Source organism: Vigna angularis, chromosome 3, assembly GCF_016808095.1.
Source record: "Vigna angularis cultivar LongXiaoDou No.4 chromosome 3, ASM1680809v1, whole genome shotgun sequence".
NCBI classification, from domain to species: domain Eukaryota; kingdom Viridiplantae; phylum Streptophyta; class Magnoliopsida; order Fabales; family Fabaceae; genus Vigna; species Vigna angularis.
Window position 1 is genome coordinate 25,772,848 of NC_068972.1, and position 25,982 is coordinate 25,798,829.

Sequence of the window (25,982 nt, forward strand, 5' to 3'; positions counted from 1 at the left end):
CTCGTTCAAGTTGGTAGACCCATCGTACTTGTTAAAAACTAACATCCTCCAATTGTCAAGTGAGGAAATCTCCATGATATAAGCATTAAACAAGTGCATTTTCGACATATCCACCGTGATCGTGCCAGACGAGTCAGGTTGTTTGCTTCCACCGATGCTACTTTCTTGAACTGTTTGGTCTAATTCATTGCACGACTACGTGGTGGGTTTGGATTGAGTTCATAGAAGTCACAGGCTCCCTCATTTCCCTTTCCTGCATTAAAAACAAGTTCTTGGCTTGCAAGTTTGTTAGCTCACCTTCGTACTTGATCTTCATCACGTCCATTTCTCCCTTCATCTCTCTCACCATTACCATTGGATCCATTTTTTGTTTGTCTGATGCCTCCTCTATCTACGTTGCTCGTCATGTGTCTTGTGGTCACCATAGAAATAAAGGAAAAACTCGTTCAGTCCTACAGTGGGTACCAAAATGTTATTGTAGGGTTAGATGATCCAAAGGTCCCTAAACGGTTCACCATACGCTTCTCGTTGTTATTCTTTCAAGTTCTTTTGTCCTGTTCAATTTTATCGTTTGAATAGTATATGCAAACATTTTGACATTTAAATAAGATTAAATTCTAATTAGGTGATAATAATAACAAGAGTAACCCATCTTATTCATTACTTGGACCACCTAATTATACTTTTTGCACTTATATTTTTTTTGTTAACCTAGTCATGACGAAATCTCAAACATAAACTTCATTTAAGGTCGTATTGATGTTTTATAATGTTAATTGTGTTTTGCTTCAAGTTAACAATGTTACCTATCCACGATCATCCTTGTCGATCAGTCCATTACCATAAAGAGATTCGGTCGTTAGGTGAAACAAGAGTGAGGTACTATACAAGTATTTATTCTCTATGCAAGTGCACTTCATGCAGTACACAAAAAAAATGTTGGAATTCAAATTTTATATATTTTATAAGAATAATGAAAATTTAAATTTTAAGCATAACAGAGAGATAAATTATGTATATAATGATAGATCAAAATACATGTTAACTGTTACCGTCCAAAAAGAAAACACTCATCTCTTCAATTTAAGTTGAGTTGAAAGGATATTAGAAGTCATATTGTCACGTGAAGAAGCGGTGAGATAAGAAGTAATATTGTCACGTGAAGAAGCTGTGAGATAAGAAGTCATATTCATATTCATATTCTCACATGAAGGAACACATATTTTGCTTTCATGAGATAGTGCAAATATGCAAATCCCAACGAATCAAACCAAATACTTTTTTTAGTTATTCCCTAACGTTTCTTTTTTGTTTTACTTTTTCCCACGATGATATTTAGTGGCATGGCCCAAGATATTCGTTTTGTATCCTAAGAACCCCTAACTTATATTGGAGGAAAAAATATATACTGTCACTACTTTTCTCCCACCAACAGAAAAAACACTTTATTTGCCATCCTTTTCCTTTCTTTATTTTCCTCTTCAAGAGAATCATATTCCCCTTTTGTTTTGTTAAGTTTGTTCTTCTCCTCCTCATATGAGTGATCCAACATAACATATTAATTATCTTATTTAATAAAACAGAAATTTTTCATTTGAGTTAGCCAGATCAATTATTATTAAATATTACAATTTTTTTCATAATTTCTAAAGATGCATACTTAATTTCAAAAATCTATATACTTTGCGTTTAAATATTCTTTGTTCTATTCATCTTCAATTTCATTTTTCTTAAAGTAAAAATGTGTATTGAATTGGTAAACTTCAAAATATCTCAAGAAAGAGTTAATTGAAAAATAATAACAAACCAATTGAAAATTTTTAACTAAAAAAACTTAGATAATAAGTTAAGCTCAGAACTTGGATTTTGTAAACAAGTGGCAAATTTTATATTTTGGTTTGCTTCACAAGTCAAATTTAATTTCAAATATTTAAATAGTTTCTGCTCCTACGTTCTATTGACGTGCGTGTTCATCATTCAGTATATTATTAATTTTTTTATTTTTTGTTTTTATCCTTAAATTTAATTTTCATTTCATTTTGTTATGCAAAAAGTGTTTTTAAATAATTCCCAACCATTATTATAATATTTAATCTATCCCTGTTGTCGAATTCCATCATCACAATTAGAAAATGCATTTTAAAAAATGAAAATTATGAAATGCGGATAGAAAGTGTATTTAACTTTTGGATTTCATCTTTTGAAATAGAGATTTTAATTGTGATTGGTAGTTCCTAATCAATAAAATAGTAAAAGCAATTAAAGATTGTTTAAGCAAGTAGGGTCATCAAACTTTTTTTAAGGGTAAGTCTTCAATAATTTTTGCTTCAAGCTTCTATTAACATCAATTTGTTGGTATTTATAAAAGGTTTTTCGATATTAAAGTTAGTTTGGTATGAAAGTTAAAGTAATAAATGTGCAATTAATACTTATTTTATCATCTTATCTTAGACTTCTATTTATAATTCTTGTAGTGAACTTGTTATTATTGTTGGCATCTAAGTGTTCTAAATCTTATGCTCCGTGTTGGATTGACTCCTGCGTCGACATTGTTCCTTCATCACTTCTGTATCCGTCCAAACACTGAAGAAAGGATTAGTGTCTTTAATTTCCAAAAAGGAGAAATGGTTCTTTAATCTTTATGTGACTTAGTACAAAAGGTTTAAGACATGATTTTTTAAGGTCTCCATAAAAGATACTACTCGAAGAGCATTTTGTTTATATTGATGACCGACCTAAATTCCTTTGTATTGGACTCATAATCTTGAATGATTAAGCTTTTAATGCCCATCTTTTCTTACACCTGAAGAGACGTCGGCGTTGGGATCCTTCAATCAGCTCCCCTACTACCTCCCAACATGGAAACTTCTCCAATGTCAAGGGTCATTGACCATTTGTGATGATGTTTTTTATGAGTGAATTTTCTTCTTATTTTGATATTTGATTGGTGTTAACTTACCTAATTTTTTTGTTGTTCTTTAGACGTAATGGCTTCTAACAATATAAAGAAGGTTGAATTGATGTCGAAATTGAAGGTAACGTATTCTTCCCATCCTTCACCCTTCCAACAACCCTTGTCCATTATTGATGTCGAAATTGAAGGTAACGTATTCTTCAGAATGTTTCCTTTACCACTATTTTTCCTACTAGGTGGGGTGTCGTCAAGGAAAAGGAAAAAAATGAAGGATAAGAATAGATGCCAAGGGGAGAAGTGTTCGTCTTCCAAGTCTCATAAAAAATCGACGGGAAGACTGAGAACATATGACACCCTTGTCGTAGGACATCTTTGCAATCGAGTTACACTTGTGTGCTAAGGTTTGTTGAACTTAAGTAGAGTTAAGAAGGATTGTTGAAAACCATCACTAAGGAGGAGGTTGTGGATGCCCTGGTCAAGCTTAGTGTATGAGTTGCGCTATTGATCACCATTGTTTGTGCTAACAAAGTTGAGGTCGAGTGGCAAGAGAAAGGAATTGTTTAGTGCATAATTGGACTTGGATTAGGCCTTGAAAGTCAATGATGATATGGATAACAAGTTAAAGCCAATTCTTATTGCCTACGCCGGCTGCCAGAGAAATAAAAAAGATCTTGAGACCCACCTTTTAGAGGCAACTACCGCGGAGAAGCGCCTGAATGACAAGAATTTTCATCTCTAGAGGCAAACAAACAATCTGTTGTGGGATCGTAAAAAAGATAAGGAAACCATGGATGGTCTAACAAAGCAAAATAAATATTTTTCAACCAACATAAGGCCAACTTTAAGAATGCATTAGCTTAGGCGGCCTACTATTATAATGTCACCCTTGACAAAGGCAAGTTCGATGTCTTCAAGGACTTCTATGAAGGGAAGCTCATGTCCCTTCATGATATGTTGGCCGTTAGGGGAAATGATTATGAAACCATTGCCCCGCCTAATGTAGGCCAAGATGTTGGCGATGATTTTCAACAACCTTAGTCTTTTAGTTACGTTTTTGAACTCTTCCATAACTAATTATAAACTGTTTTAGTTGCTCGGTAAAGGTTTATCACATAACTCTTCCTTAAATGATTAACAACAAATTTAACCACTTAGTAAGGGTTTATTTTAAAATTCTTCCTTAACCGGTTATAAACAATTTGAATTGCTCGGTAGGGATTTATATATTTTAAAACTCTTCCTTAACCAATTACCAACCGCTTAGTCAGAGATAGATCGGACGATTAATTGTTACTCAAACGAAACAAATTGAGATACTTGCGACCAAGCGACGTATTGAGATTAGTATCGCGTAGCGGAACGTTTAAAGAGCGTGATAAATAGTCCATAACCAAGAGGGGAGGGGTGAATTAGTTCTTTTAAAAGTTATGGTTTTCTTTCAGAAATTTTATCGAAAAGTTTGTAAACAAAATCAGCAGGTGTCAGAACCATTAAATTCAGCTTTTAGTGGAATCTAGGTGTTAGTGTGAGGGTTTACAAAACTCAGAAAGTGGAAGACAGGTGTGTGTATCTGGTTGGCCGATCGATTTTTTGACTGTAGTATATAAGCAAAATTTTCAAACGTTAAGCCACTTTTGCATGCACCTCTTCTCTCTAGAATTCTGAGTTTCTCCTCCTTCTCTCTACAATCATCCTTCTTCTCTCTAACAATCCTCACTTTCTTCTTCTGTTGATCATCATCTAGGCCGTATTTGAATTCTTCTTTGGTGGCAAGAGTTTCTTTTCCATCAATCTAGCTACTATGCGAAGTGGGTAAGTAATTTCTCTCGTTCGTTAAAGTTTCTGTAATTTCTGATACATGCAAGCACTGTTCAACTTGCATGTGTTCTTCATCTATCTCTCTCTGAACCTGTTTCTGTTTTGATCCTCTGGTTGGTCCCTTTTCACCGATCGGAATTGTTGTGGGTTGCTTTAGAAGTGATTGCTGGTTATTCAAAGTGGTGGAGGCTTAGGAAATTCCTAGTCTATCCAAGGTAAGGGAAGCTAGTGGTTTAATTATATTTTCCTGTGTTTGGAATTGATGTGTGAACGTTTGTATGTATGAATGATGGTATGTTTGATTGAATTGTATTCAAATTCTGTGTTTGGCCGAGACATGGGAACTGGATTGGAGTTCCTATTGTAGAACGTTCGGTCAGTCTGGGTGGGAGAAGAGAGTGTGTGAAAAAGGTGAGTAGTGAGCAGTGTGTAATAGGTTCAATGGAAGAGGTTTAAAATAACTTAGAAATCATGTTTGGAGGGTTAGAGATTAAGGAAAATATCTTATTTTGGTTTAAGAATTGTTATTCAAAGATTTGTTTTGTTGACCGTTCGGCTGTGTTATGTACTCAGTCATTAACTGGGTTCGATTTATTAGCAGTATTATCTATTTATGATCGTTCGGTCTAAATCGCAGTGTTCTAATATTAAACTAGTGTTCGGTCTGGATAGAGTATCCAATAACCTATAAGTACTCAGTGTAAGTTATGAGTGTTGGTTTAAACTCTTTGGGTTCAGCTAAGAGCCTAGTAGTTGGTTTCTATGGTGGTCGGTCAATAATAGCGTTCGGTCAGTTTCCTTCTATTTTGTCTATTATGAACCATTCGGTACTCTCGGTTGGGTAGTGTGAAGGTGTTCAGTCTCCAATGTTCACATGTTTTCTCTTTATTATGTGAAAATTTAATTGATGAATGATTGTGTATGTTAAGAATTGAAGATTTATGCTTTCAAATATTGTGGAAAAGAATTCCAAGGAGGAATGTCTCATGGATGGTTGTGGAATTGTAAAGTATGAATATGGATATGCTAAGCTGGCGTTCATCCTGATATTCTGTGAGTTACTCATTCTCAAGTAGAGAGGAGTAACTCATGAGTGAGAATGGCAGGAGGTCCTACCGCCTCAGGGTGCCGAGGTAGGTAGTATGAGATTAACCTTGGGTAGTAGCTTTATTGGTGTCAGCTATTACACTATCACAAGTGCAAGGACGACTGTAGCTACATATTCATACAATCAGGATGGTCAAGTCATAGTGTTCGGTTTATATATATATATATATTTATATGAATGATGATGTTTTGGTTGTATGTGATGAATTGTATTCATTTTTGTATGATGTACAGTTCTACTTCATATAGATTGAACTTGCATGAAATGCATATATGTGTTTATAATTAAATTACAATAGCTTACCCTATTTTCTTGTTTTTTCCTATCTTGTCCTTGCGGTTTTCTTTTCCCTTTCGATGATCATCCTGTGGATGTGAGCAGAAGGTGACGAGTGTTCGGTTGAGCAAGTGTTGGAAGGCGAAGATCCTGTCGCTTAAGTTATGACCGCTCGGTCATATGTTGTGTATAGTTTTGAATTGGACCGTTCGGTCAATAGATTTAGTATTCCTTTTTCAAACCGATCGATTTATACAGTGTGTTGTATCACCGTTCGGTTTATTCCTATGTTTTGTATCAAACTTATGATATTCTGTAAAATTTGTAGTTTTATGGTTTGGATAATTGTAATTGTTAAATACTTTACTAACTCTTAATGAACTGATCTATCATATTATTATATGTGATTAATCTATGATATAGTATTATGCTATATTTTGAGGATGTTACATTAATGGTATCAGAGCAGTTCTTTCCTTAGAACCCTGTAGGTTGTGTTGTGTACTCAGTGTTAGTTTAGACAGTATCCTTGTCTCCTTGGTTTAGACTGATGGTTCTTTCTCTATGAATCATCAGAGATGGCATCTCAGTCTCCTCCTTCTTCTCTGACAGCGAATTCTCATACATCATATTTAATGAGGATGATGGAGTCGGTACTCACGACAATGCAGCAACAGAATGCTGCATTAGTGCAACAGAACATTGTCGCTCTACAACATCTAGAAACTGCTCGGTTATCAGTGGAGGTATCTCAGAGACAGTATGTGGATCTGATGGCGAGCGGTAGAGTCACAACTGGACCATCTACCTCTTCTGTCAATCATCAGGTAGAGTGGAGTCTTGAGAGCTTTCTTCAACATCATCCGGCCAAGTTTGATGGCAAGTGCAGCCCGGATAAAGCAGACCAATGGTTTCGAGATATGGAACGAATTTATAATGCCAAAAGATGTCCGGACGAAAATAGATTGGCGTATTCTGAATACATGTTGACGATAGAAGCTAGTCACTGGTGGAGTAGCATGAGGATGCTACTAGAAAGCAGCAAAACTCCCATTTCTTGGGAAATTTTCAAAATGAAGTTTCATGTCGAATACTTCCCAGATAGTGTTCGGTTTGCTAAGGAAGTGGAGTTTCTTGAACTGGTTCAAGGAGAGATGATGGTATCAGAGTATGCCAACCGGTTCAAACATTTGTTGAGGTTTCATACGCTGGCCATGAATGAGGAATGGCAGTGTAGGAAATTTGAAAATGGATTGCGAGGGGATCTCAAGTTGATGGTGGCTGGTTTGTGCATCAAGCAGTTTCCCTCTTTAGTAGAACAGGATAAGGTCTTATAGAAGACCAAGATGGAAGTGGAAAGGCAACAACCAAATGTTGGAGGGCCGGTTTCCTCCATAAGTAGTCTCGGTCCTAAGAGACTCCTTATGCTCGGCCTTCTTCTTCAGGAGTTAGAGGTCAGTCTTCAAGACCTCCAGTACCGTTCGGGCAGCAAACCGTTCCAGCACATATTAGGTGTTTTACTTGTGGGGGTCCACACTATCAGTCAGTTTGTCCTCAGAAGGAGAGTGACAGATGATGTAATCGGTGTAGAAGTGCAAGGCACTATGAGAAAGACTGTAATATGGGACGACGAGCTAGTGGTCAACCACAATATGCAGGCAGGTTTCAACCAAGAGGTGGTGGTGGTGGTGGAAGAGCTCAGGCTTGCGGACGAGTTTATGCACTAACAGGAACATAAGCAACAAGTTCAGGTAATCTTATTGTCAGTACTTGCTTGCTGCATGGAATATCTTGTTGTGTGCTTTTTGATTCGGGGGCAACACATTCCTTTATCTCAAAGGAATGTGTTGAGAAGTTGGGATTGTCAGTAGATGAGCTTCAGTTTGATCTGGTGGTGTCAACCCCAAGCAGTTGGGAAGGTTAGGACGATTGTTTATTGTGCTAAATGTCCAATAGTAGTTGAGGGTCGTCGGTTCAAAGTGAACCTGATTTGCTTACCTCTTCAAGGTTTAGAGGTAATATTAGGAATGGATTGGTTATCTGCCAATCACATTCTTATTGATTATGGAGAGAAGAAATTATTGTTTCCAGATGAAGAACAAGAAGAGTCATTGGCAATCGGCCAGTTGAGGCAGTATATATTGGAAGGTGCTAGCTGCTTCTTGATACTATCTCATTTGGAAGTGGAAAAGGGTGAGGAGAGTTTGGACCGATCGGTGCAGCGTAATCAGAAGATATACCGCTCAGTCGTAGTTGAATTTCCGGACATTTTCCCGGAAGAGATACCTGGGTTGCCTCCTCCTAGAGAAGTAGAATTTTCAATTGATTTGGTGTTAGGAGCAGGGCCGGTATCTATAGCTCCTTACATAATGTCTCCAGCAAAGCTAGTTGAATTAAAGAAGCAAATTGAAGAGTTGATGGATAAACAATTTATTCGGCCAAGTGTATCACCTTGGGGTGCTCTTGTGCTACTAGTTAAGAAGAAAGATGGCAGTTCTCGGCTCTGTATAGATTATAGAAACCTGAATAAATTGACAATTAAGAACCAATACCCTTTACCAAGAATTGATGATCTGTTGGATCAATTACATGGGGCTACTGTGTTTTCTAAAATAGATCTAAGGTCTGGATTCCATCAGATTTTAGTTAAGGAGGGAGATGTGCAGAAGACAGCCTTCAGGTCTCGGTACGGTCATTATGAATATGTAGTAATGTCGTTCGGTGTTACTAATGCTCTCGCCATATTCATGGATTACGTGAACCGGATCTTCAGACCGTTCTTAGATTAATTTGTTGTTGTCTTTATAGATGACATACTTATTTATTCTAAAAATCATGAACAATATAGGGATCACCTTAGAAAAGTGCTTGGTGTGTTGAGGGAGAAGAAGTTTTATGCAAAACTGTCTAAGTGTGACTTCTGGATGAAAGAAGTGCAATTTTTAGGACATGTAATATCAGCAGGTGGTATTGCTGTGGATCCTGCTAAAGTACAGGCGATGCTTCAATGGGAGAAACCTCATTCGATCACAAAAATCGGGAGTTTTGTGGGATTGGCGGGCTACTATAGGCGGTTTATTGAAGGATTCTCTAAGATAGTAGCTCCGTTAACTAAATTAACCCGGAAGGATCAACCTTCTGCATGGACCGATCGGTGTGAAGATAGTTTCCAAGAGTTAAAGCAAAGGTTGACGAGCGCTCCTGTGTTAGTTATTCCTGACACAAGTAAGCCCTTTGAAGTTTTCTGTAATGCCTCTTATCAAGGATTGGGTTGTGTGCTTATGCAAGAAGGGAAGGTGGTGGCGTATGCTTCAAGACAACTTAAAACTCATGAGAAGAACTATCCAACCCATGATTTGGAGTTACCAGCAGTGGTGTTTGCATTGAAGGTTTGGAGGCATTATCTTTATGGTGCTCGATTTCAGGTGTTTAGTGATCACAAAAGCTTGAAGTATCTTTTTGATCAAAAGGAACTAAACATGAGGCAGAGAAGATGGATGGAATTCATAAAAAATTATGAATTTGATTTACTTTACCATCCTAGAAAAGCTAATGTAGTAGTTGTTGCTTTGAGCAGGAAGACCGTGCATGTGTTTGCTATGATGGTCCGAGAGTGGAATTTGATTGAGAGTTTTAGAGATTTGAAGCTACAAGTTGAGTTAGAACTGAACGATATCAGTTTTTGTCGCTTAGTAGTAGAAAGCGGACTGCTGAACCGAATACGGGAGAAGCACTCTATAGATGAGGAGTTGCAAAAGTTAAGAAGATTGATCGGTAGCGAGCAAGGTAAAGATTTTTCCTTGGAACCGGACGATATCTTACGGTTCAGAGGAAGAGTTTGTGTACCTAATGATGGTGAGTTGAAGAGAATGATCCTTGAGGAAGGACATCAAAGTCGTTTTATCATACATCCAGGCATGACTAAGATGTATCAAGATCTCAAGGAGTCATATTGGTGGCCAGGTATGAAGAATGATATGGCTTGGTTTGTGTCGTCATGTTTAACTTGCCAAAGAGCCAAGGTGGAGCATCAAAGACCGGGCGGTTTGCTGCAACAACTAGAAGTTCCTGAATGGAAGTGGGATAGCATCGCTATGGATTTTGTGACCCATCTACCCCGAACGATCAGAAATCATGATGTCATTTGGGTAATAGTGGATCGGTTAACTAAGAGTGCTCACTTCCTTGTAGTTAATTTGAAGATGTCAATGACCAAGTTGGCTCAACTCTACATTAGAGAGGTGGTTCGATTGCATGAAGTGCCATCTAGTATCATCTCTGACAGAGACACTACATTTACCTCTCGGTTTTGGCAATCACTACAAAGTGAATTGGGCAGCCGGTTACAGATGAGTTCAGCCTATCATCCCCAAACGGACGGTCAGTCTGAAAGGACAATACAAACACTTGAGGACTTATTGAGGACATGTGTTTTGGATCACTTGGGAGTTTGGGATGAAGTATTACCATTAGTTGAGTTTACCTACATTAATAAATATCAATCAAGTATTGGCATGGCACCATTTGAAGCCTTGTATGGAAGACGGTGTAGGACACCTCTTTGTTGGTTCCAAGAAGGTGAAGCAGTATTGACTAGACCATAGGTGATTCAACAGACTACAGAAAAAGCGAAGCTAATTCAAGAAAGGTTGAAGGCGTCGCAGAGTAGGCAGAAGACTTATGCTGACAAAAGATGAAGACCTATAGAGTTTACAGCGGGAGATCATGTATTTCTGAGACTGAATCCTACTACTGGGGTGGGGAGAGTCGTTCGGTCTAAGAAATTATATCCTAAGTATATTGGTCCTTATCAAATTTTAAGGCGTATAGGACCAGTTGCTTACAAAATAGCATTGCCTCCTCAACTATCCAACCTGCATCCAATTTTCCATGTTTCTCAACTCAGAATGTATGTATCGAATCCTTCTCACGTATTAGAAGTGAATGATATTCAAGTACGAGAAGACCGGTGGAGATGCAACCAGTCAGTATTGCCGAGAGCCTAACCAAGAATCTTAGAGGAATATCCATCAGTTTAGTTAAGGTTATCTGGGATAAGAGTACAGGTGACTTTACGTGGGAGTTAGAAGAAGTCATGAAGGATCTGTATCCTCACCTGTTCTCTGGTAAGTTCAATTCTCGAGGACGAAAATTATTTGTTGTTAGGGAGAATGTTAGAACCATTAAATTCAGCTTTTAGTGGAATCCAGGTGTTAGTGTGAGGGTTTAGAAAATTTAGAAAGTGGAAGACATGTGTGTGTATCTGGTTGGCCGATCGGTTTTTAACGGTAGTATATAAGCAAAATTTTCAAACATTAAGCCACTTTTGCATGCACCTCTTCTCTCCAGAATTCTGAGTTTCTCCTCCTTCTCTCTACAATCCTCCTTCTTCTCTCTAAAACTCCTCACTTTCTTCTTCTACTGATCATCATCTAGGTCGTATTTGAATTCTTCTTTAGTGGCAAGACTTTCTTTTCCATCAATCTAGCTACTATGCAAAGAGGGTAAGTAATTTCTCTCGTTCGTTAAAGTTTCTGTAATTTCTAATACATGCAAGCACTGTTCAACTTGCATGTGTTCTTCATCTATCTCTCTCTGAACCTGTTTCTGTTTTGATCCTCTGGTTGGTCCCTTTTCACCGATCGGAATTGTAGTGGGTTGCTTTAGAAGTGATTGCTGGTTATTCAAAGTGCTGAAGGCTTAGGAAATTCCTAGTCTATTCAAGGTAAGGGAAGCTAGTGGTTTAATTATATTTTCTTGTGTTTGGAATTGATGTGTGAACGTTTGCATGTATGAATGATGGTATGTTTGATTGAATTGTATTCAAATTCTGTGTTTGGCCGAGACATGGGAACTGGATTGGAGTTCCTATTGTAGAACGTTCGGTCAGTCTGGGTGGGAGAAGAGAGTGTGTGAAAAGGTGAGTAGTGAGCAGTGTGTAATAGGTTCAATGGAATAGGTTTAAAATAACTTAGAAATCACGTTTGGAGGGTTAGAGATTAAGGAAAATATCTTATTTTGGTTTAAGAATTGTAATTCAAATATTTGTTCTGTTGATCGTTCGGCTGTGTTACGTACTCAGTCATTAACTGGTTTCAGTCTATTAGCAATATTATCTATTTATGACCGTTCGGTCTAAATCACAGTGTTCTAATATTAAACTAGTGTTTAGTCTGGATAGAGTATGCAATAACCTATAAGTACTCGGTTTAGTATAATATTCGGTATAAGTTTGAAGAGTTTTAGTGTAAGTTATGAGTGTTGGTTTAAACTCTTTGGGTTGAGCTAAGAGCCTAGTAGTTGGTTTCTATGGTGGTCGGTCAATAATAGCGTTCGGTCAGTTTCCTTCTGTTTTGTCTATTATGAATCATTCGGTACTCTCGGTTGGGTAGTGTGAAGGTGTTCGGTCTCCAATGTTCACATGTTTTCTCTTTATTATGTGAAAATTTAATTGATGAATGATTGTGTATGTTAAGAATTGAAGATTTATACTTTCAAATATTGTGGAAGAGAATTCCAAGGAGGAATGTCTCATGGATGGTTTTGGAATTGTAAAGTATGAATATGGATATGCTAAGCTGGCGTTCATCCTGATATTCTGTGAGTTAGTTATTCTCAAGTAGAGAGGAGTAACTCATGAGTGAGAATGGCAAGAGGTCCTACCGCCTCAGGGTGCCGAGGTAGGTAGTATGGCATTAACCTTGGGTAGTAGCTTGATTGGTGTCAGTTGTTACACTACCACAAGTGCAAGGACGATTGTAGCTACATATTCATACAATCTGGATGGTCAAGTCATAGTGTTCGGTTTATATATATATTTATTTGAATGATGATGTTTTGGTTGTATGTGATGATTTGTATTCATTGTTGTATGATGTACCGTTCGGTTTCATATAGATTGAACTTGCATGAAATGCATATATATATTTATAATTAAATTACAATAGCTTACCCTATTTTCTTGTTCTGTCATGTCTTGTCCGTTCGGTTTTCTTTTCCCTTGCGATGATCATCCTGTGGATGTGAGCAAAAGGTGACGATTGTTCGGTGGAGCAAGTGTTGGAAGGCGAAGATCATGTCGCTTAAGTTATGACCGCTCGGTCATCTGTTGTGTATAGTTTTGAGTTGGACCGTTCGGTCAATAGATTTAGTATTCCTTTTGCAAACCGATCGATTTATACAGTGTGTTGTATCACCGTTCGATTTATTCCTATGTTTTGTATCAAACTTATGATATTTTGTAAAGTTTTTAGTTTTATGGTTATTTTTGGATAACTGTAATTGTTAAATACTTTACTAACTCTTAATGAACTGATCTATCATATTATTATATGTGATTAATCTATGATATAGTATTATGCTATATTTTGAGGATGTTAAAGTAGGGATAGAGAAAATTACACAAGTAATTTTATCCTGGTTCAAATCAACAGATTCTACGTCTAGTCATTAATCACTATAAAGAGTGATTAACCTTTCTCCCTAGAAATCAATATCATATTACAAAGAGAATAATAAAACAATAAGAATAGATTACACCTTCCTTCGACACACGATGGAATGAATACCAGCTCAATCAACTTGAAGAGAACCACTTGCACCTTTAAACACACTAACCACAAGCTTCTCCTTTCACAAGACTTGATTGAACTCACACTTAAACTTAGAGAACTTCCTCGGAACTATTTTGTGCTCTCAAATGGTTTAGGTTACCTACTAAAGGTTTAGGAGGGTTGTATATATAGGTCAGGGGTCAGAAAAATACAAACTACTCCCAACTCCCAATGATAATCTATTGTCATTAGTGATAATCGATTATTTCAGACCGCTATAGGTTTTTAGAAAACGTGACAATCGATTATCATTAGTGATAATCGATTATCATTAGTGATAATCGATTATTGTCAAACCCCGAACAATATCAAAACTTGCAGTGATAATTTATTATCCCCTACGATAATCGGTTATTTCTACGACAAACCCTTTTCTGTTTTGGCTTGTGATAATCGATTATCCCTTGTGATAACCGATTATTGCAATAATGAATCACTAAGTTATGAAACTTCTAAGTGCTTTTACAATTGCAAAATGATTCCTATATAATGATTTCTACAATGAATTCTTTTAACATTTAGAATATAGGTTCTTCAAGTCTTCAAGTGTATCATCATCAATTAAAGGATTATCCCTAATGTTGAATAATTTAAGGTAAAATGTGATTAACTCTAATTGGGTCGTAATTAGGTCGTTGTTAATCAAGCGCTCACACCAAAATCTATAAATATAGGTATGAGGTAAGGAGGTGTGTGATTTTGCAACTATCACTGAAATTGAATAACCTAAAGAATATAATCGAACCTATCGTTGATAATCGATTATCTAAAGTGATAATTGACTATTACAAAAACATTTCGAAACCTTTTTTCTCAATGTGATAATTGATTACTACAAGATGATAATTCATTATCATAAAAACTTTTTTGAAAATCTGAATTTAAATTGGATAATCAATTATCACTTATGTTAGAAGGTTACACAACAACTTGTATAATATCATTCAGGAAAGTTTAGAATATTCTAAAAACGCTATGAGATAATCAATTAACTTAAGTGGTAATTGATTATCCAATTTGAAATCATATTTTCATAAAAGTCTTTCTAATAATCGATTATCACCTTTTGGTAATCAATTATCACATTAAGAAAAAGGTTTTCGAAATGTTTCTATGATAATCGATTATCACTTTAGATAATAGATTATCTGTTAAATATTTTAAAAGATAATTTGGAGAAAATATATCTTAAGATATTTTATTTGATATTGTTAAATAATTACCTTATTTAACTATATCAATAAATATCAAAAGATAATATTTGCCAAATATTTTTTAATCTAGAAAAGATATTATCAAATATTCTCAAAAATCGATTAAATTTGTTGAATATTTGGAAGATATTAGATATAAGAAAAAAGATCTTATCAGCAAAAGATTTAGAGTCCAAGCCCAATCAAGCCTATATAAAGAGACCCAGGGGAGGCAGAAATCATAAGTCATTCATTCTCAGTCCCCTCCACTGGAAGCAAACATCTACCACTCCTCTCACTTTTATTTCATCATGTGTTTCACTCCATTCATGAATGACTAAGCTTCTAGGGCTATTCCACTGTAATTTCATTATGGATTTTGAGGTTAAGTTGAATTAATGCAATTGTTTCTTTTGATTATTGATTTGAGTTATTCTTCTTCTATGTCTTTCATCTCCAAATCATATTAAAAGCAATGATTTTTGCACCATAAGGTGTTTGAATCTACATGCATATTAATCATATGAGTTCAAGGATTTCTAGGTTTGATTGAGAATCTACTTTGATTGAATTTAGGAACTTTCATATGATTAAACGGATTTTTGCTCTCAATTGAGAATGTACTTTGATTGGTGGTAATAATTTCAACTATAATTAATTTAAAATTTACTTTGATTAATTAGCTTTTAATTTGGTTAAGAGATTTAAGAATAAACATGATTAAACACAATAGAATTTGATTGAGAATGTACTTTGGTTGAATTCATTGTGAATAATCTAAAAAGGTCTTGCATTTGATTGAGAATCTACTTTGGTTAACTGCATGATCACCCTCAAATTAATTAAGAATGTACTTTAATTAATTTGAAACTTCAACAATAATCAATTGAACAATGATCCGTGAATAACCGATGATGAATATATCTTGGAATTAGCCTATTCCATCATAATTGTTTCTAGGTTTCCTATTTGTTCTTCAAACATTCTCTAAACATTAATTTCATTAGTATAGTTTCTCACTTTCATTCTTGAGCATTGCATAGCATTCATAAGATTCAAATATTGAAAAAAAATTATGTATTCGTTGGGAGACGACTCAGGGTTACTTTAACCCTATCTACTTTCTTGACTACTGACTTGACAATACTGAAGTTGCCTTGAAAAGTAGTATTAATTTGATAGCTTCAACGACAACGTATCAGTTTTAAAAATGGAAAATTCTTAAAAGACACAATTTTATTAAGTAAACCAATTCACTATTTTCTTGATTTTTATCCAAATGTGAATATTTCGCTACATAATTCTATCAATTAGTTGTTAATTAATTAATTAATTATATAAATGTATATTATATTTAATATTTCTTTTTGAATATACAAAGTATGTTGACTCATGGAATATACAAAGTTTGTAATTATATTTGAATAATAAGAGTTATTGTTTTAATTTTTAATTATTAAATAAAAAATTGTGTCATAAAACATATAATTTAGAGTAATTATTACAAATTTAGATTAAAATATTTCACCTTCTATAAAATATTTTTATCTTTCATAAATGTTGAGATTGTGGATAGCGGAACACATGTTTAGCTTAACCCACAATCTCAGTGATATCTGAGTTTTTGATGATGACAATACATAATTAATAACACATGTGTATTCTATGTTACATGTTCTATGTTTACATGTAATATGCTTTTCCTAAATGTGTTAAATCTGTTAAAACATATCTGAGAACATGTTTGAGTTGTTCATTGCATATCACTGTGTGAAATATGTGATTTTATATGTGTATGCATGACATATGTTTTTGGGAAAAGGAAAATCATAAGCATTATGGTTGAACTTTAAATGTGTGGTAAAACAACAGTTTTAAGTCGATTACATTATGGGGTGAATCGATTAAAACTCGTGTGTTTGCACAAACTCTTTTGAAGTGTGCTATGAGTTTTTTCAAAGAGAAAAGTTTTCAAAACTATGCAAAGAGATTTCACTTAATCGAATGCATGCACTCTGTATTCGAATAAGTTAGTTGATGTTTTCAAAATTTGTTAAATGTTGGTAATAATTAACACAACAGTCATATGTCGATTGCATTAATTGTACATTCAATTGTTTGTTTGACTGCTGCTAATTCTATTATAACTGATTGTTATATTTGATTATGTTAGTAGATCAATCGATTAAAATGTGTCTGATATGTGTTATACTATAAATTGACGCATATTTGAATTCTGTAAAAAAAACTTTTATGATTCTAATAATTTCATATCATTCACAGAAAACTATGATCTTACAGAAAGAGAGGAAAAGCTCCAAGAAACAAGATTGACCGTGGTGATCAACAACTTGTGATTTCTTGAAGAGAAAGACTATTGGGTTTCAAAGACTGATCAAATTTGCACATTTGGGTGTTACTGCGTGATCAGATTCTGCAATCTCTTGAAGATTGGTTTGAGTTCCCTGTTGTGACTACAGGAAGAAGAACGTGTGTGTTCTTGACTTTGAGGGTGCCTCAAAGGGGTTAGACGATAGGAGAGGGGATTCTTGCTGCTGGTTTTGTTGTGTATTGCCTATATTTTTATAACAGGGTTAGAGAGGTGTTTTACATTTTTGATGTGAGGTCTTCTGTAGAAACCTTGTTGTAAAAACCTTGATCATTATAGTGCATTTGCTTCCCGTGGTTGGAAGGACACTGAATGTAGGCAGGTTGGCCAAACCAGAATAAAAACGCAGTGTTTGAATTTTCTGATCCCTAATCTCTTTTATTCAATCGATTACTTTCTGTAATATTCGATTAAGTTTTTGCTGCATTGAAAATCTTTTACCTTGCAATTCAAGAAAAGTATAAAGGCATCATTTTTTTTGGGAAAAATATTTTTAAAGTTTTTGTTTTTTATAACACCTTAAAAACACACCTTAAAAATTGAATGAAATGTGAATCTTTTCCTTGTGAGTTATTAAGAGTTTGAGAATTCTTTTATCTTATTTTGATTCTTATCTTGAGCAGCTTTTTGAAATGATGAATCTCCTTACACTTATCTTATGCTTCTTGGATTCAATGTAGTGTGTTCTTACTCATTTTCTTTGTCTTAGTCTATTTTTTAATTTTATTCCTTTACTTTCTTTATTTTACTTTGAAATTAATACAACACAAATGAATTTCTCCATGGTTCTCTTTGTTTTTTTTTTAATTCATGAAGTTTCTCTTCTCCAACACCTCTTGGAGTTGATAAAATTCTTTTAACCTTATAAGGTTTATGTTATTTTTGGCTCTTTAAAAAGTATATGAATTGTTTGGTTTAAAAATATGGAAATTTTATTTATATTTATATACTATATGAAATATATCGATCAATTATGGGCAGTTAACAGTTATATTAGCATGTATTAATGGGTCAGATTACCTCAAATTATACGGTATTAATAATTGATTATTGGGTTGTATTGCCTAAATATATATTACGTTAATGGTTAATCAATGTGTTAGGCTGTCGCAAGCCCTATAAATATACTATTGATGTCTAGGTAAAATAACCTGAATTATCTTAATAAAATAGATACCTCTTTATGAAACATATCTGACTTGAGCGTTAGAGTGTCTTTTGCAGGTCAACAACCTATCAGAGTGGATTGTATTCTCGGAGAGGATTGGAGGATCGAAAGAGAGCATAGAAAAGAAGGACGACTAACCCTCAGACAAATTCAACCGAAACATTTGGCGCCCACCGTGGGGCCGAGCGGCGTCCCCATGAAACCACGAGGAACCAGACGTGCGCTTGCTCTCGACATCACTACTTCGGATCAATACCAGGTTTTGCAAAAAGAGAAAAAAAATTCTGTAATAATTTCTAGAGGCATGTCTTTTGTTTTGAAAACTTTTAGGTAACCATCAGAGGTTTACAAGGCAAAAAATTAAATGCCTCCTACATCAAGCCACTCGGTGATTCCATAGTCGAACACCTCAACCAATAGCAGAAGGAGTTTCCATAGAGAACTCCTGCATCAAGCCGCTTGGTGATTCCATAGTCGAACACATCGACTAAGAGCGGAAGGAGCTTCCATAGAGAACTCATGATCACACCGCTTGGTGATTCCATAGTCGAACACCTCAACCAAGAGCGAAAGGAGCTTCCACAGAGAACTCCTCCATCAAGACTCTCGGTGATTCCATAGTCAAACACCTCGACCAAGAGCAGAAGGAGCTTTCATAGAGAACTCCTGCATCACATTGCTCGATGATTCCATAGTCAAACACCTCAACCAAGAGTGGAAGGAGCTTCTATAAAGAACTCCTGGATCAAGTCGCTCGGTGATTCCATAGTCAAACACGACTAAGAGCGAAAGGAGCTTCCATAGAGAACTCTTGCGTGATGCGCTCGGTGATTCCATAGTTGAACACCTCGACAAAGAGCGGAAGGAGCTTCCAAAGAGAACTCCTACATCAAGCTGCTCAGTGATTCGATAGTCGAACACCTCAACCAAGAGCGGAAAGAGCTTCTATAGAGAACTCCTGCATCAAGTCGCTCGGTGATTCCATAATCGAACACCTCGACCAAGAGCGGAAGAAGCTTCCATAGAGAACTCCTGCATCACGTCGCTCGGTGATTCCATAGTCGAACACCTAGACCAAGAACGGAAGGAGCTTCCATAGAGAACTCTTGCATCAAGTCGCTCGGTAATTCCATAGTCGAACACCTCGACTAAGAGCGAAAGGAGCTTCCATAGAGAGCTCCTGCATCATGCCGCTCAGTGATTCCATAGACGAACACCTCGACCAAGAGTGGAAGGAACTTCCAAAGAGAACTCTTACAGCACATCGCTCGGTGATTCCAAAGAAAACTTCTAGAGATCGTCGCTCGGTGTAGAGAGGAATGAAGACTTAAGGCGCATCGAAAATAAACTTCTTAAATACAACGTAAGCTACCTCTCTTAAGCTCATAGTAATCCTTGCGCACCTCTTTTATCAAAGAGCTTGCTTGGGCTTGGGGGAGTTATGTACTATATGAAATATACCGATCAATTATGGGCAGTTAGTAGGTATATTAGCATGTATTAATGGGTCAGATTGTCTCATGTTTTACAATTATACGGTATTAATAATTGATTATTGGGTTTTATTGCCTAAATATATATTGTGTTAATGATTAATCAATGTGTTTGGTTGCCGCAAGCCCTATAAATATACTATTGATGTCCAGGTAAAATAACCTGAATCCATCTTAGTAAAATAAAGACCTCTTTATGAAACATATCTGACTTGAGCGTCGGAGTGTCTTCTGTAGGTCAACAACTCATCAGAGTGAATTATGTTCTCGGAGAGGATTGGAGGATCAAAAGAGAGCAGAGCAAAGAAGGACGACCGACCCTCGGACAAATTCAACCAAAACAATTTCTACTTAGATGTATAATTTTTTTGTAAAAATAATACAATATTTTGAGCTGATTATACTTTTATTATATATATATATATATATATATATATATATATATAAAGATTGTCAAATACGTAAATTCGTGAAAACCTCGTAAACTCGTAAGAGTTTACTTCATATAAAATATTTTAAAATATTTATAAATAACATATTAATTTAATATTTATAATGTTATTGATCTTAAATATTGATCCAAAAGTTGTTGAACTTAAATGTTGGTCCAAAAGTTCAGAAGGTAAAAGGGAGGTCCAATGGTCCAAAATAGTAAAAGGTGATTAAAATTTAAAGTTAAAACCTTAACATGTGGTGTCATCGACCCTAAAACTAAGGTTGAGAGATAATTGAAAATAGTGAGATATGGCAAAGTGTGGAGGAGAATAAAAACAAAAACACAAAGATGGAGTAGTATGAAGAAGATATAAGGAGAAATTAGTTGGTGCAATAGGCAAATCAACATCAACACCCAAAACAGTTTGATTGTTGCAAGAGAGAGCCAATGAACCATGAAATCAAAAAGATTATAAAATATTGAAACGTTTGCTTTATTTTATTTAACGCATATTTTTGTGAGTAAAAATATCATGTACAAGAAGGTTCATTCCTACGTTTAGCCTTGTCAGGTTCTAATGACTTGTCATTATAATTTATAAATTATAAAATATCGAAGCGTTCGCTTTATTTTATTTAACGCGTATATTTTTTAGTAAAAATATCATGCATAGGAAGGTTCAGTCTCTTCCCGTTAGATCGACTGGACCATCTATGTTCAGCCTTGTCAGGTTCTAATGGCTTCTCATTATAAAAATAAATTATCAAATGTCGAAGCATTTATTTTATTTTATTTTATGCATATTTTTGTGAGTAAAAATATCTTGCACAAGAAGGTTCAGTCCCTTTACGCTCATACATTTGGATCACCTACGTTCAGTCTTGCGTTTGGCCTTGTCAGGTTCCAATGGCTTGGCTTTCGTGTAAGCATCAACTGGGCACCTCTACCCTCATTTAGTGTATCCCAAGCAACGCATATTTATATTATCATAGTCATTGTCCTCATGTATTTTGCAGGTCACAAGGCAATAAAGCACCTACAGCTCATTCGTGACACACCCTAATACAGATTTCTTATTTTTGGCCTTCAAACGTTCAAATGAAGACCAAACAGTCTTGTCTGCCCGGCCATCTGACTTCATAACCTAAACTATTTTGATATTAATTTGATTGGCTACATTTTTCTGACCATTTGAATTCGAATTATTATTTTCTCTTAAGTGTAGATTAAAGGACCCTACACACAAACCACTCAATCAACCACAGCACGCCGCTCGGTGATTCCATAGTCAAACACCTCGATCAAGAGCGGAAGGAGCTTCCATAGAGAACTCTTTAATATCCAATTAAGCTTGTTGAATCGTTTTTAAACTCCCAAGACGAATTTAAGCAAGTTTACTCAAGTTTACACGAGTTTATAAAAAAAAACGATTGTACCTACTAATTAAATGGGATTAGAGATATGAAAACATAAACTAAAACGAGTTTACGAATTGACACATCATTTTGATAACCGTATATATATTAAAACCAATTATCTTTACACTACAAAATTATAATTTAATTACATATGAACAAATATAAACTCAACTCCAATTATTATGAATAAAAAAAGAACACATGGATACAGAAAATATACCAGAAGTTAACTTTTGTCCTTTCCAATCAAATTATTAATATCCTTTGATTATATATTTTGCAAGAATAAAAGTGATAGTTAAAAACACTAACTTGAAAAATGTCTTTCACGTTATATTTATGCATGATCAATTTTCATTAATCGTGTCTAAAATAAAAACTAAAAAAACTATAAATGATATTATTAGAGGAACACGACAGTGCATCTCCATCTAAAAAAATATGGTTTACAAATAAATTTCAGATATAAGTCTTATTCTAATGTATCATATTCATTTTCATTACATTGTTTCTTACACCGATTATGTTGCGTGTATAATAAATTGAATGGAGAATTACGAAGTATATGATGACCTTTTTTCTTACCTATTTTCCTCAATCGGAGAATCAACGTTTTGTTGATTTACATAGATATAATTTCTAAAATAAAATTGTTCAAAATTATTGCCCTATTTTTTATATCACTATTTTTTTTTTTTATGTAATATCATCTTTGAGAATGAATATTTCTCTCTTAAATTTTGATGATGCTAAACACAGGGAATAAAAACAGTTTTACGAAAAAAAGTGTTTAGCATTGCAACACGTGTCGGGAATAAGGTGCGCGTCTAGGATCATGAAATAGAGCAAAGAGAACATAGTAGGTTTCCCTCCAATCGTTTTTCTGAGGCCTCAAAACCGAACCAACTCTGATACTGCTATGTTTCACTGTGAAGGAAGACCGAACGCGAAGCGTAAGCCTTCTCTGCACAATAAATTAGGGTTTCAGCATTGAACAGACTCTTCTTCCCACCCCAAAGAGAAAGTCTTGGTTTAGATGAGTTGGTCTGAACAATGGGTTCTGATTCCAATTTGGGAGGGACACCCTCAACATCCTCGCCCAGTGCCAAGCGCACCAGAGATCCTGAAGAGGAAGTTTACCTCGACAATCTTCGCTCCCACAAACGTTACCTAAGCGAGGTTACACAAATTTCCCCCTTTTGTCGTTTTATTATTACTTCCTTTATTTTAATGTTTTTACACTAACCTACTTTCTTAATTGTTTTTCTTTTGTCTTTTTGTTTTTCGCTAAGTTAGACTTTTTAATCATTCTGCAGTTATCTTTGTGAAATGCCCTGCCATGGCCTTTCAGCTTAACTGTGTTTTTCTAATATATGTTTCTCAATCTCGATTTAATTTATCAATAATTGTCTTGGTTTAAGTATTGTTTGGATTTGAGAGACTTGTCTTGAGCGTGTTTTTTTTTTGTTGGAACATGTGTTTGTTTTCGTCACATAGATCTTTGTTTGAGTTGATACCTTGTGGTTTTAATATTTTATTTTCGTGCTTGTTTTTGTTGAAGTCAAATGAAATTAACCATCATTAATTTAGAGTAACTTACATTTATTGTTTCTGTGCCCAGATAATGGCATCCAGTCTCAATGGATTGACAGTTGGGGACTCGCTTCCTGATAATCTCATGGAATCTCCGGCAAGGTCTGAAAGCGTGTTCTCTTTCAGGTAAAATCATAACTACTTTTCCGTGTAAGATTTGTTCACTCTTTGGGGTTTTATGAATAACTATTTCTATGATTGAGGTTTATTTTGATGCATTTCAGTTGTAACAGTTGGATATTAGTGGAACTTGAGTAAGCTGCTAATTGCTCAGGACATTAGTTATCGTCACTTGCATTATTACATTTAATATACATGTTTTGGTTTGGCAGTGTAGGCTGGCTTTTGAAATCTTGTGTAAATTATACTATTTTCATCTTCCTTGTTACTTTTGTGATTATTCTTCTCTCCGTTATATGCCAGAGTTCAGTTAGTTTTCATAAAATCATCATTTGGCCATTGATAGATACAGAAGATAGTTCTGTCGGTATCTCTATTGCAGATCTTGAGTCTGAATTAATGTTCACCTGTAGTGGTGCATGTTATTATGCTCTATATTTTTTTCGGTGGGGTGGTGCAGGAATACTAAAACTTTCCTTACTTTGGTTTTCTTTGCAAAGAAACCCCAAACCTGAAAAGGGTAGAAGGCCCTTGTTTGTGTCTAGTCAAATGGTCATTTGGACGCTGAGACATCCATTTATCATTTTGCTGTCATGCAAACATATATATAATTGGTAATATTAGTCTCTTCACTTGGTTATCTTTAAACAGAACCTTGTTAGCCATGAAATTTGTCATTTTCATGGTCGAAAGCTCCTCCTTACTACTGTGCCTCTTATGTGGGCTATTTGATGTGTACTTTTGGAGTAATAATGGGTAGGTGTAGGGACTAGAAATCACAACCAGATACTTTCTAGTCATTAGACAAAAGTTGATGCACCCTAGATTCAGATGTGTATGTGAACCCCATATCCCTTCTTCCTGATAAATAGGCAACTCACCCGACTCAAGTATGCGGATTTTTGGTTCAAAAAAGTAAAATACTACAAACAAATCATGGAATCATGCGTTGTAATTTTTATTTTGTGGAGGGGGAGACAAAGATTGAACTAGCAAGTAGCCATAGCTTGCAGAGGATTGACTAGAGTTCTTTGGTAGATTTCCAACTGGGTCAAATATGAAGTGACTCTAGTCCTTAGACATGTTGCTTGATTTCTCTTGCAGTATATATACCTTTAAAACTTTCCCATCTTTAAATGACCCAAAATCTATTAAAATTATTTTCCAATGTATACATACACACCCGTAAAAATGATCATGCATGATAAAAATTGTTGCTAACTCTACTTCATTTGTTTCATATCCTATATGCTTGAATAATTGGTACATATTCATATTTATATTTCCATATGGTGTGTGTCTTAGTTTATGGTTACATTCAAATCTCATAATCAACATGACTGTAGACGGCTTTATTCATAGTCAATTTAGTCATATATGGTTTGGTATCATAAATGCATAATTAACATATTTAATATGTCCCGCACGCATAAAATTCCATATTATCATGTTATCAAATGTTGAAAATACTAGCAGATTAAGCAAATAACTAAAATACTCGAAATTTATATGGGTGTATAACTAGAAAAGCGATAAAGTATATTAATAGTGTAGTTCAGAGATTAACAATAAGGACCGAAAACAAGATTGTTTTGGTTTTTATATGACTGTTAGATTAGTTTCATGTTCTGAAAATTGAAAGAGTATATAATTTGGGACATCTTTTACATAAGAATTGAACTGCAGGCAATCTGTTGTTAAAATTAATTAGTTTTATTACCCAATGATTAGCAACGTTTACAATAATTAATTGTGTTGAATTTATTTTCAGAGATGATATATCTTTACAATATTCACCTATGTCAGAAGATTCAGATGACTTGAGGTTTTGTGAGACTCCTGTGCACAGTTGTTCGTCCCAGCCCGACAGTCTTCCCAGTAGTCCAGTTTCTTCTCCACATAGGTACCATAAGTCGCAGAATGTATTATCTTCGGCACCTTCCTCAAGTTCAAATGCTTCTCATGGCTCAACCGTTTCCACTGCAACTTGCCCCCAGCCTCGTCAGCGAGGGTCAGATTCTGAAGGTCGCTTCCCATCATCTCCAAGTGATATATGCCACTCAGCTGACTTGAGAAGAGCTGCACTTCTAAGATCTGTGCAGATGAGAACACAACCATCCTCTGCATCTTTGGACCTGCCTTTTGGTTCTAACCAAGACCCTGCTCCTAACATAGATCCTGAGGAAAGATCATGCTCATATATAAAATCTCTAGTTGATGAGAGAGAGTACTGAAAGGAATGGTGTTAAGTAGCATTGTATTGTGTCAATCCAGTGTCTCCAATGCGGGATGGTTGCTTGTGTTAGCTATGGCCAAAATGTGTTCGTCTTTTATCTTATGGCCCAGCTCTATGTAGTAAATAGTTGTATGGCTTCGGAATTTTACCTTACTAATTTTTTATTTCGTTAGTTTATTTTAATATAATTGAGGATTTTAAATGAAA

The 25,982-nt window shown here is 35.2% G+C and overlaps 1 protein-coding gene across 1 annotated transcript; it reads left to right on the forward strand.

Moving 5' to 3' along the window:
- The first annotated feature begins 22,641 nt into the window (after nt 1–22,641).
- On the forward strand, nt 22,642–25,947 carry LOC108326117 (uncharacterized). The gene is made up of 3 exons (XM_017559393.2): nt 22,642–23,005; nt 23,448–23,545; nt 25,311–25,947. Exons 1-3 carry the CDS (start codon nt 22,880–22,882, stop codon nt 25,771–25,773), a joined length of 687 nt encoding a protein of 228 aa, XP_017414882.1. The 5' UTR covers nt 22,642–22,879; the 3' UTR covers nt 25,774–25,947.
- The last annotated feature ends 35 nt before the right edge of the window (nt 25,948–25,982 follow it).